This window comes from Macrotis lagotis, chromosome X (genome assembly GCF_037893015.1).
Source record: "Macrotis lagotis isolate mMagLag1 chromosome X, bilby.v1.9.chrom.fasta, whole genome shotgun sequence".
Classification (NCBI taxonomy): domain Eukaryota; kingdom Metazoa; phylum Chordata; class Mammalia; order Peramelemorphia; family Peramelidae; genus Macrotis; species Macrotis lagotis.
The window spans coordinates 238,443,792-238,456,571 of NC_133666.1; the positions used below are offsets into that span (position 1 = coordinate 238,443,792).

Sequence of the window (12,780 nt, forward strand, 5' to 3'; positions counted from 1 at the left end):
TACAAACCTATTGCAAGAGTCCTGACAAGAGGTAAAGGGATATATGTGAGAGATGTACAAGTAGAAATCATCAGATTTAGCCACAGGTTGGACACATTGCACATTTTTAGGGGTTGAAGATGACACTACTGAAATTGTAAGCCTGAGTAACCAGGAGAATAGAAGCATCATCAAGACTAATAGGAAAGTTAGGAAGATGTATGGGGTTTGGAAACAAAGAAAATGAGTTCTACTTTGGACACATTGAGTCTGAGATTTACTTTAAGTTATCAAAAGGCATGGGTGATGTGGGACTGAAGCTCTGGAGAGAAGTGAGAGCAGGGTAAAGAGATCTAGGAAGCATCTGCAAAGAGACAGTGATTGAAAGGTGAGGACATGGCCAAATGAGAGAGTATGGAGAAACAGGAGGACAGAGTCCATGATAGGACCTCAGATAACTAATGACAGTTCATGGTTATAACATGGATGAAGAATCAACAAAGGAGCTCAAGGAAAGGTCAGCAAGGCAGGAGAGATCAAATGGCAAAATCCCCATAGAGAGAGGAGAGGGTGACCAACAAAAGCAGATGCTTCAAAGGGGATAAGAAGGAGGAGAATTCAGATTGGACCATTGCATTCAACAATTGAATCTTTCTGGGGCAGTGGATAGAGCAACGGCCCTGGAGTCATGAGGACCTAAGTTCAAATTTGGCCTGAGATACTTAATAATTGCCTAGCTGTGTGACCTTGGGAAAGTCACTTAACCCCACTGTCTTGTAAAAAAACTAAAAAAAATTAAATCCTTGCTAACTTTGGAAAGGAAAATTTGAGTTAAATAAAGAGGTTGGAAGCCAGATTGCAGAGGGTTATGAAAAGAGTGAGGGAAGAAGTGGAGACAGACATTAAGTGTCTGGATGGATCCAGGATAGAAATAGTGGATCTGGTTGTATGAGGTGAGAGTTTTTAAAGATAAAATCAGTGAGGAATGTTATCCTTTTGGTTTTGGTGATTACTCTGATTCATTCATATCAGATATACCTTCAATTAAATTTTCTCTCCCTTTAAGCTCCTCCTAAATTGGAAGAATGACAAGTTTCTTCAAGTATCCAGGAGCTCTTTAAATTCAGCTCAATTCAGATAATAGATAGAATGACTTACAACCTTGACATTTGGAGCCATTCCCCACACATTTTAACAAAACCCTAATGACATGGTTTCTATCAAGACTTACTGTAGTTTGTCACTTTCTTAGTTAACTCCCATACTCATAGTGTGGAAAAAGGGATTTATTAAGGACCTACTGTATGCATGGCATTTACCATGCTAAGCACCATGGATGTCAAGGAAGGCAAAAAAACAAAGACAGGAAAAGTGACGGAGGAGCCCCTAAACACACTCAGGGTGGAAACCACAAGATAGCATCCCAGAAGGATCTGCAGATAAGAAAGCAGTGATTCGGGTCAAGTGCTTTGATTATCTCAGTCACAAAAATAAAGTCATCTTTTCCTAGCTGCAAATCTTATTTTCTTGTGATATGAGCAAATTCTCTTGTTTTTAAAATGCCACACTGCCAAGAAAGAGATCAATAAATGTTGAATTAATTTAATTAAATGAAAGAATTTGGGATTACTTGCTTACTGAATCAGTTTATAGGCATTACATAAAAGCATGGTTCCACATGATGCTCATTATGTACATATAGAACTCCAAAGGTTTCCTTCTGCAAAAAGTTTTTGAATCACCTCCTACATAGAGGTCATGAACTTAAAATGTGAAGGAAGACTTTTGAGGCATAGCTGATGTTGGAGAATTTCTTTAAGTTTTAAAATGTTTTTAAAATTAATTAAAAGGAGAGGATGATGGAAAGGATAAATTAATAGAAAATATATGTTATTAGAAAATTTAGAATACATATATTTTAAAATAATGGGAAGGGGCAATGGTAAGGGGGAAAATAATTTACAAAGCAGGATGGAGAGAACAAAATAGGAATGGAGGGAATAGGGTAAATCAATTGACAGACTGTTTCTTTGTAGTAAGCAAATGATAAAGAGGCATGGATCCAGTTCACACTTCTTACAGATGTGGGGCAACACTGTTCAGAGTCTGAGGATGTTGACATCACAATAAGAGGGAAGCAAGGTTAGGGAGGGGCATGTGAACCACTAATGTCTGATATAGATTCATATCCTACCTCTGACTTTATCTGTGGGACTGACCATGAGTAAATCATTTTATCTGTCTAGGTCTTAGTTTCTTCATTTGTAAAATGGGATAATACCTATAGTATCTACTTCCGCAGAGTTGTTTTGAGACTGAGGCTAGATGATATGAGTCAAGTGCTTCATAAATTTTAAAATGCTAGCTACTTGACCATCATTGGTATTAGCATTATAATGGAATTTAGGACAGCTAAATGGTACAGTGGATACAGCATTAGGCCTGGAGTCAGGAAAACTCATTTTCCTGACCTCAGACACTAGTTGTGTGATGCTGAGCAAGTCACTTAATCCTGTTTGCCTCAGTTTTCATCTCTTGTAAAATGAGCTGGAGAAGGAAATGGAAAACCACTCCAGTATCTTTGCCAAGAAAATCCCATATGGGGATTATGAAGAATTGGACGTGACTGAAAACAACTGAGCAGACATAGACGAGGAACTACCTTTTTTATTTTGATCAGTATTATAAAATTTACCTCAAACAACCAATCCTAAAGAATTTTGACACAGTCAGCTTTGTGCCATGAAAACTCAAAACTTAAACCTTGGGCTCCTGCTTTTCCTCATCACAGGAAAAAACCTAGAAGAGACTATGTGAAGGGAAGGGAATATACTATATTATTTACAATTCATTGAGAGTTGCAAATGACTTTGTGATTTTTAAGGATGCACAGCCCCCAATTGCCTAGATTTCAAAATATTTATAGAGTCCCTGGTTTTCCAGAGTATGATTTACATAGGCCTTAGACAGATGATTGGGGGGGGGATGAACTGGACCCAAAACTGAGTAGGAGTTGAGTAGGCTACTTTGCTCTTGAGAAACTGTATTTTTAAAATGAATCCAAGCTTCTCCTCAAAGGTGCACCTTGTTTAAGTTTAAGTTTCCTGGTGATGCTTTAAGACTTCCAACTATGTGATATCACAGGCTCCAGAGAATTTAAATTAATGTGTCACCAATATATGAGAGAGGCACACTAAATATGTGAGTGGGCTGCAAGCTATTATGACATCATGCAGGGGATGTAGCAGACATTATCAGAGAAATGTATGACCAAAAGAGGAGGTGGTCATGTAGAGAGAATACTGATTAATTGCCAACCCTCATATCTTTAATAGTATCTTTGCAATGTCAAGAGATGTAGATTAGCATCCACTCCAACATACACACACACACACACACACACACACACACACACACACACACACTCACTTCACAAATGCCCTCTGAAAGATTTAAGGGGAAACATGAATAAACATCACTCAATGAAAACAGTTTGAGGTCTCCATTGTTGGTAACAGTACCCACAGTGACGAATGAGATTGCAAATCCATGGAAGTATTGAATAACTTTCTGTGTTCCCCTTTATTACCAAGTACTACAATTTCTTTCTCCATCACTTTGCTTCTATCGCATAAGTTTTATTAGAAGTGAACTTAGTAATAAAATATTTTATATAATAGCTATAAACAGTTATTATATTCATTAGACTAGAAACAACAAAAAAACATTAGACTAGAAGCATCATGTATGTTTGGTGGATGGTTTCTTCCATTGTGACTAAATAAAATCAACATACTTTCAATTATGCATATACTAACCCTGAAAGAATTTATTGTTCCTATTTATTTCTAGCTTTTAAAATAAGCCATAATATCAGAATGTATTTTTAGAATAATCATGCCAAAAATTACTAGTGTTTTCTTTTAAGCTATAGTTCATCTCTTGCTATAGGGCCACTATGGAAACTCATACTTCCTCTGTAGAGAAAAAGGAATGAATTGTGTACATATAGCTATCCATCTATTAGTAGTATATTGTATATGATACCATTTAATATAGTGCTTATATAACATACATTTACACATAAATATATATCATACATCTGTTAGAGATAATTATATTTGTTACATATTCATATTTTTCTTTTCTTTCATGCATCTTCATAAAAACAAATTATCAGTTCTTTTGAAGATAGAATTATGAAAGACCAGCTATGAATATGAAATAATTCTTGGAAGCTGTTATGTATAGAAGGTTTATATAAAAGTTTTTATTTTGATTACTGCAGGAAAATATTGGTTATAGTTTTTGTTGTCTCTTTTGGTGTCTGAAAATTAGAATTTTACTTTAAACAAAAATATTAAAATTTCTAGTAGATAGATGACTGATCTTGTAGTGAATAAGACCCATGTTTAAGTTCTAGGCTGGGTCATCTTGGGCAAGTTACATCTAGGTGCTACTTAGCTGTCTTCACTTGTAAAGTTGCAAATTAATTTCCATTCTGCCTCATTGAAGTGAGGTTCTACACCAGATGGTTCCTGTACCAATGAAATCATAGATCAGACTAATGAAATAAAACAAAGCAAAAAAAAAAAATCTAAGAATAGACACACCTGAAAATCATACCAATTGAGCCATATTGAGGAATTTTTGCTTCCACAGAGTCTTATTTATAAGCCCTGATAAGGATTTCATCATGTTTTATTTTGTTTGCCAAGAGTGGAAATTTTTCATGAATTTGTCACATGTACATGGAGTGACTCCTCTCTACAAATTAGAGGGAGAAAATATTTTTATTTTAGATTCACATCAGAGGATAGTGTATGTACTGAAAAATACTAAATTTTGGAAAGTAAACCTGATGCTTTTGATATCTACTAATGAAGATTTTATATGTATTTAATTTTATTTTTCTTTCAGGCTCAGGAGATATGGACAGTATTTCCAAAGTGAGTATTGCTGTATATTTTTTGTTAAATGTTTAGTTTGAATTGTTAAATTATCTTATGAACTTGATCATGATATCTTGATGTTTAAAACCAGCTGGAAATGGTAAAATGATTCATTTGATTACCCCTGAAATGTGCTAGTGGCTTATTAACAGAACATTCCTGATGTGATTAATTCATGTCCAGATCATAACCAATTTAACCATATTATATTGTTACATTATTTTAAAAATGAATACCACTGAGAAAATAACCTCTTGAAAAAGTAATCAAGTTTAGTCATATATATATATATATATATATATATATATATAAAAGAGGTAAATTTGAAGAAATTTTTAATTTATAAAGATAATAGTCAATTCTCATTATCTAGTGATTATTCTCTTTTCTCTAAAATGGAAAAAATTAAAGGGAGATTATATTAAAGCAAGGAGAAAACAATATTATAATAGCATGTTGCCTTTTTATGCTCAGTGGTTTAAGAATCTAAAAATAAGTTTTTATTTATAAGTACATTTTATTTCTAAAGAACAGCTCTCTACTTTTGAGTTTATAGGCAAAAAAAATTACCATTCTTGTTACAAGTACCTTAAGACCAGACGTGGTGTCACATTCCTAAAACCACAGTTACTAGGAAGGCTGAATGATGGATCACTAGTTTGGGAGTGCTGAGTGGTGCAGTAAGCTAATCAGTTGTCTGCATTAAATTTGTCACCAGTATGGCTACTTGAAGAGGGATGAGAACTAGTCTAGATCAGAAATAGAACAGATCAGGCAGCTAGGTGTTACAGTGGATATAACACTGGCCCTGGAGTCAGGAGGACCTGAGTTCAAATGCAACCTCAGACCTATAATAATTGCCTAGCTATGTGACCTTGGGCAAGTCGCTTAACCCCATTGCCTTGCCAAGAAGAAGAAGAAGAAGAAGAAGAAGAAGAAGAAGAAGAAGAAATAGGACAGATCAAAGCTTCTCTGCTGATCTTGAGTGGGATCAGGCTGTGAGTGGCTGGATGAGATAAGGAGAAACTGTTCTCCCCCAAAAAACAAACAACAAAAAATCCCAAGATCCACCCACCAACAAACCAACAAAAATAAGAATAATAATACAATGTAAATAAGACTGGTAGGAACTGTTTATTCACTACCTTTGAACTGAATGCATTGGACAATGACTTTTCTTCCAAACATTATAAAAATTCATTAAAGGATCATTTCATTTCTTTAATTTGCCTATGCTACTGTAAAACAGTGTGACATCCCCATAAGTTGTAAAGAAGATAATATTAGAGAAGAATACTATTTTAAATTAAGACTTCATTCAAATAAGTTTAATTTGACAGCATGTCTGGGTTGTCTTGCTTTGCATAGCAACAACAAATTTGGCAAACAACTAGAATACCTGTATTTAGGAGTAATCAAAAAGGTTTTAAGCTTAAGTTTAAAATTGTCTCTTTCCTTTTTGTAGGATGTTTATAGCCGAAACTAAGATACCCTAGTGGCAGATATGATTTGGCAACAGAAAGTGCAATTCATTCATCTTTTTTTTCTCTGTGGGTCAGGGAACAACTGGAGCTAGAAGAGAGCATTGCATTGACTAACCCAGTTATTTCAATCTGATTCCAATCTCTTCTATAACACCTTTTCCCCTATTCAGGAGAACCATGTGAACATGCCATGTACTCCTCTTTTATCTTAATTTTTTTTTTACCACTCACAAATTTAATTTTTTTTACCACTCAAATTTAATTAGTTTGAATACAAGCAATCTTTCTTAAAATATATATAAATATATATATATATATATATATATATAATTTTCATTAAATCCCATCTACCTTCCCTTTTTATCCTTTCCCTTATAAGTCTGATGATATCAGGAAGATCTCTTTTACTCTTTCCTCCTCTTTTCCTTTTTTATTCCCATCTCATTTAGAACCCCAAAATAACCTCAGTCATGGTGAATAAACATAAAAGTAGCACTAGAAGTACATCTTTCTCAAGGGAAATGAAAACCACAAGTTTTGAAACCAGATCTAATAAAGAAGCAGCCTCATCAACCCTATAGAACCCTTGAAAGTATCCTGGAATCACTCCAAATCTCTACAAAAATCTCCATCACTTTACTCACTCTAGCAAAATAACCTTTTTTTCCTACAATCCCATCCACTAGTCTAATGCCTTCCCCACTCTTTACCCTATGTTTTTAACAGTCTTCCACCTGATCCAGCCATTGACTAAATGTTTATTGACACTTCCCACTGTTTACTAAACTTCTCTTGTGTTTATCAGCCATATATATGAAGGTAGTTTTAGTTCACAAATGGAATAAAGTGAGGGGAGAGGAGGAGAAAAAGAGAAAAGTTTCCCTTTTAATTTTTCAAGCTTTAGCATTCAAGAGAAATAAAAATTTTTCAATTTAGTTTTATTGTTTTTGTTTTATTAATTACAAGTATTAAAAGGATATTGTTTTCTATTTTTTTACTGCAAATCTCCAATATTATATAGCTTTATAATGGACTAAGTAGACTTCTATAGGCCTGGAAGAGAACACGTACACACCTAAATAACACATACATAGGGAACATACACATTCATTCTTGCAAATGACAATATGCATTCATACTAATATAGTATTTTCTATGCATTCAAGGGGTGCTGAGCAAATGAATTGTAAACGTTTAGCAATGTAATACAGAGTAAGTAAAACATTGAGATATATGCTACCAGACAATTGCCTACAAGATGCAAAATTGATTTTACATAATAATGACTCAAATTTTTATAGTTAAATATATTTATATAAATACCATATAAATTTAAATTTGAAATTTTTAAATTTTACAAAAATACTTTTCTCAAAACAACTTTGATAGATATAATTAACCATGTTTTTTAGTTTTGTTTTGTTTTGGCATGGGGAGGAATGAAGTGAGTTGGTGGAATAAATTGGACTTGTGATTTCATTGGTTTTGGGAATTTGGCATGAAGAAACTTCTTCTATCAATCAGTGCAAGTCAGAACCTGGTCTATAACTTATGTTTATAGTAAGTTAACTAAGTTAAGTGAATATTGTTCAAATATTTATTAAACACCTACTTTTCACTGGAAGCACAAAGATGAAAAATAAGTCATTTTTCATTGTACATGGAAGGGCAATATGGTTGAGTAGCAAGAGTAATGGATTTTGTGTCAGATGACCTGAGGTGTGGGGGGGCAAGGGGCAGGAATAAGATCCTACCTCTGCCAGTACCAAGGCCATAAAGATCTCTTGACCTTAATTTCCTTATCTCTAAAAATAGTGAGTTTACTACAGAATCTCTCAGGTCATATCCAGTTTAGATTCTATGGGGAAAAAAATTCCCTTGCCCTCAAGAAGGTTGCAAATCAATGGAGAGACAGCCATATTGATACAAATAAGAATAATTCAAAGTAGGTTGTAATTGTATATAATGAAGCTAAAAAGGAGCCTTACTATGTGAGATAGAATTTGAACTCAGTTCTTCCTGACTCCAAGACTAGCATAGGGTGGAGGATTTGAGCCTTGGATTTGGCATAGGTGACCTAGAGTAGAAGCCTGATTCTCCCTCTCTATGCTTCCACTCCCTCGTGGTAAAAGTAAAGATTTGGACCAGAGTAGGGGCTCTTTACCTTTTTGATATCATGTAATTCTGGGGAGTCTGGTGATACCAATGGATCCCTTCTCAGAATAATATTTTCATGAGCATTATATAAAAGCCAGAGGATTACAGAAAAAATCACTTATGTTGAATAGTCAGCTAGGGAATAAAACCTGCATAAAACTTCCTTTAAGTTTCTGCTAATGCTCTTTTTGAGAGGGGGTATCCTAATCTTCCCTAATTACAACTTCCCCCCCCCCCAAGGCCCTTAAGGACTCTGCTCTCAAAAATGACTTGCCTTGATGAATAGCTGGAACCTAAGAGACACACCTCCCTGCTGCTCAGGTTTAGGACCTCTTTGGGTCATTTATTGATCACTTAACACACCATTTCTAGAAGTAACTTGTAAGAATTCCCTCCAAAAGCCCACTTTTTTCCACTGCATATCCTACACATTTCTCTTCAATTAAATGATTTTGCCATATCCTTAAATGATTGGGCAGTGATAGCCAAATGAAGTGGGCAGACCTGGGTTTTGCAGTTTTTTTTTGTTCTTAACTTGGCTTAGTCACTTACTTTTCTGTCCATGTTTTTAAAATATGTCAAATAAGATACTGATCTTGGGGAAAGGGACTTCCCTTTTAGGAGACCTTAGGTTTCTCACCTATAAAATTAGCTATTCTCTAAGAACCTGTGATCTGGGATACCCTTTACAGAGGGGTGTACATGAATCAGCTAACATTACAATGAGGACTTCTTCACATATGTACATCATATGTGTGATTATAGAGCCTATATCATATAGGTTGAGCATATATATATATGTGTATATATATATATACATATATATATTGACTTATTCACATATAAAAATCATATGTTTGATTATAGAGTCTATGTTATATTGCTTTCTCTCAGGGAAGGGGGGGAAGGGAGGGAGGGAAAAAATACAAAAATCTATGATTATTGAAAAATACACATTGTTGGAAAAACAGAAAGAAAGAAGCAGGCTAAATTTATAAATATTTTTTTAAAAATTATGCATTATTATTGCTTTAAATATTTTAAGTCAGCCCTTTGTTTGAAGTCAAGTAAACATTAGGGACTTTAAACCATTTGGTCAAGAAATAATTTACTATATATTTTATCAATTCATGCACTAAAGAATCCTCTGATGGAATTAAATATCTAAGGCAGCATTCTGAGGATCTTATTTGCTCCACGGGAAGTTGCCTTATCAAGAAGAGTAGAATGTATAAATTTATTTAAATATATGTTAACGTAGAATGCATTCTTTCAGTTTGTCATATAATATAAGCATATTTAATAATAATAATTCATTCCATTTAATTTGAAAATCAAAAAAATTAGACTTAAGATCTTTAAAATGTTATATTTTAATTAATCTTCTTTGAACCAAATTAAAGATCTAATTCCTGCTTTCAGAGTTTGCTGTAAAAAAATCACTAATAAATTATTGTTAAGTACTTTTAAGATTGATGCCTCTGTAAATGTTTAATGATTTCAGTAACAATATTTGCACATTCATTTTAGAAATGCAAGTACTTTTTCTTTGTCTACACATGGATAAATATAGGTTTATATATCTGTAACTTTTGGAAAGGGTGGGAATATATAGGAAAAATAAGATTCCATTTTTGCTATTTACTCTTGCCTCATTTTTCCATTTTGTTCTGTCCCTGTGGAATTTAACAAAGCAAGGAGTTCCAGTCAACTTCAGGTCCTCTCTGCAGGGTACAAGTAACAAGATACAAGCCCTACTTTTCTTCTGCCTTGTTGCTCAATCAATTTTTGAAAAAAATAGCAAAACACATTATTATGGGGTGACTACATTCATATTAAGCATTTGTTTTTGATATAACTAGATTGCATCACTCAAGTTTAAAAACTTCTGAGCAGTCTTCTGTGATCTTCAGAAATCTTTCCTTCCCCATACCCAAAACAAGTGACCACGACTGAGAAGCATCTTAAATTGTTAACCCCATCTCATATGATAAGTAAGGATTTAACTATGTGGTAAAAATTGGAATAGAATAGAATAGAATAGAGAATAGCATCATCTTTTGATAGTGAGAGCATCATATTTCCTGGTGAGGCTAGAGCATGTTGCAATTATGAAACAATGGACATAATTTAGAAACAATATGTACCAATTGATTACTATTTCAACATTTTATTAGTTTGATAAATTGAGGCATTTTATTTTTTTATATAATAATAAAGGAAATCTCTTAAGAGGCTCAACAAAAAAAAATTACCCCAATTAACTTTTATCTTCCAAGCTTCACATTTTCTTTTAAAGGAGGAATAGACAACAGATTCTTAAGTTCTAAAATGTTTTCTTTGGTGGTCAACCATTGTACTTAACTCTCTTTTTCTTTTAGCATTACATAAAAAAGTTGTTGAAATGATGTTCCTATGCAAAATTGAGTGTAGAACTAAAAGAACATGCTCATTTAAACAGTGACCTTTTAAATTTGATTACTAAAATTACCAAGGGCAGTTATTTCCCTATCATACCTCATCAGTAGGTAGGTCCCCTTCATAGTTCCCCTGCTGAGAATGTGGTTTAAAGTCTCCAGGATTAGGAAGTCTTTGCTAAATATGTTTCAAGTAATTATTTTTGAAACTAGGAGGGAAAAAAGTTGTGGTATGGGCTGTTTTTTTCATTTGGGAAAATATTTGTGTTTGTTAAGTTACAAAAACAAACTAGTGCTCTTGCTGAAGGCTAAGATTGGAAACCTAGGTGGGTCTTTCTCCTAGGATGATGTTCTAGAGTCAATTGTGACATATTGTACAAAGTAAAATCATCAACAATGCCATATTTTATTTATCTTGTTTGCAGAATTCTCCCAATAATATGAGCCTAAGTAATCAACCTGGCACTCCAAGGGATGATGGTGAAATGGGGGGAAATTTCTTAAATCCTTTTCAGAGTGAGAGTGTAAGTATTTTTTTTATTATATTGTTATTCCACTATTAGATCCTGAAATAGGAAAAATGCATTATGTCTGTTTTCTTTTTCTGTTGAAAGCAAATTATATTTGGAAAAAGCCAGGGGCCAATAAATTAAAATAAAAGTGACCTCTCAGAAATTTTTAAGTAACTTTCCATAATAAATGTCTATGTTCTACTTTGTTCTTTCATTTTCTTTTCCTCTATTCACATTCTTTTAATTTTTTTATCTTAAACGTAATGCCCCAAAAATAAACATTTCTACATATAAAGCAGAAGACAAAAAGAGGATTGATTATAAAACTAATAATCTCTATTTGATATTCCTTTTTTAAAAATATATATATAATAAATTCAGCATGCTACTTTCAAAACCGTCCTTCTTGTCTATACTTCCTTCTAAATTTCCTGCATTTAAATAAATTTTTCCATGACCCTCTTTTTCTTTTCTTTATTTAATATTACTATTGGTGATCCTATTCCACAAATCCCATTCCCCAATTGTAAGAGGGGGATATTCCTTGTAACAAAAAAAGCATAGTAAAGCAAAACAAATCCATATTGCAGTTATCTTTGAAAAGGTATCTCAATGTGCTTCTTGAGTTTTTGTAAGAAGGTGGGCCATAGCCTTCATTTTAGATCTTCTGGAGCTGTATTTAGCCATCTCCTTTTCCTCATCTCACATCACTCATTTATCTCTGCCACTATTTCCTTCTTTTTCCCTATCTCACATGATGAAGTGGCCTTATCCCTTACCAGGACTAACTCCTATACCTATTCAAGACATCCAGTGTGACCCTTTCCCCTCCAGCAGATTATTCCATATGTCATTCCCATTCCATAATTTATTTTTAGTCTTTCTCTACCAGCTCATTTTTTTTCTGCATACAAACCTGCTCATGCTGAAAAGACCCTCACTTGAAAAGGAGAGGAAAAATCATGTTTGTCTCTGTTGACCTGTTCTCTATTGTCCTAGAACTCTCCTGCCCTTGATGGCCAGATTCCTTGAAAAGGTCATTTATGATAGGTACCTTCACTTTCTCTTCTCTCACTCACTTCTCAACCCCCTAACAATTCAACTTTCAACTTAGTGTTCAAAGTTGCCAGATCCATTGGCCTTTTCTTAATACTTCTTATTTAATGATTCTTGACTCTTCAACCTTTGATGCTGTTGATCATCCTCTTATTGATACCCTCTTCTCTCTAAACTTCCAAAGTATTGTTCTCTCCTGTTTTTCATTCTACTTTTCAGAATA

General features: G+C 33.7%; 1 protein-coding gene across 4 annotated transcripts in view; it reads left to right on the top strand.

The window, feature by feature from the left end:
• Positions 1 to 12,780, top strand: part of SSBP2 (single stranded DNA binding protein 2) — a 404,380-nt gene that overhangs the window by 379,148 nt on the left and 12,452 nt on the right. For all 4 annotated transcript variants that reach the window (XM_074204890.1, XM_074204891.1, XM_074204893.1 and 1 more), the window contains 2 exons: positions 4,900 to 4,928; positions 11,415 to 11,513. In XM_074204890.1, the coding sequence (XP_074060991.1) occupies positions 4,900 to 4,928; positions 11,415 to 11,513 (128 nt within the window). The remainder of the gene's footprint in view (positions 1 to 4,899; positions 4,929 to 11,414; positions 11,514 to 12,780) is intronic.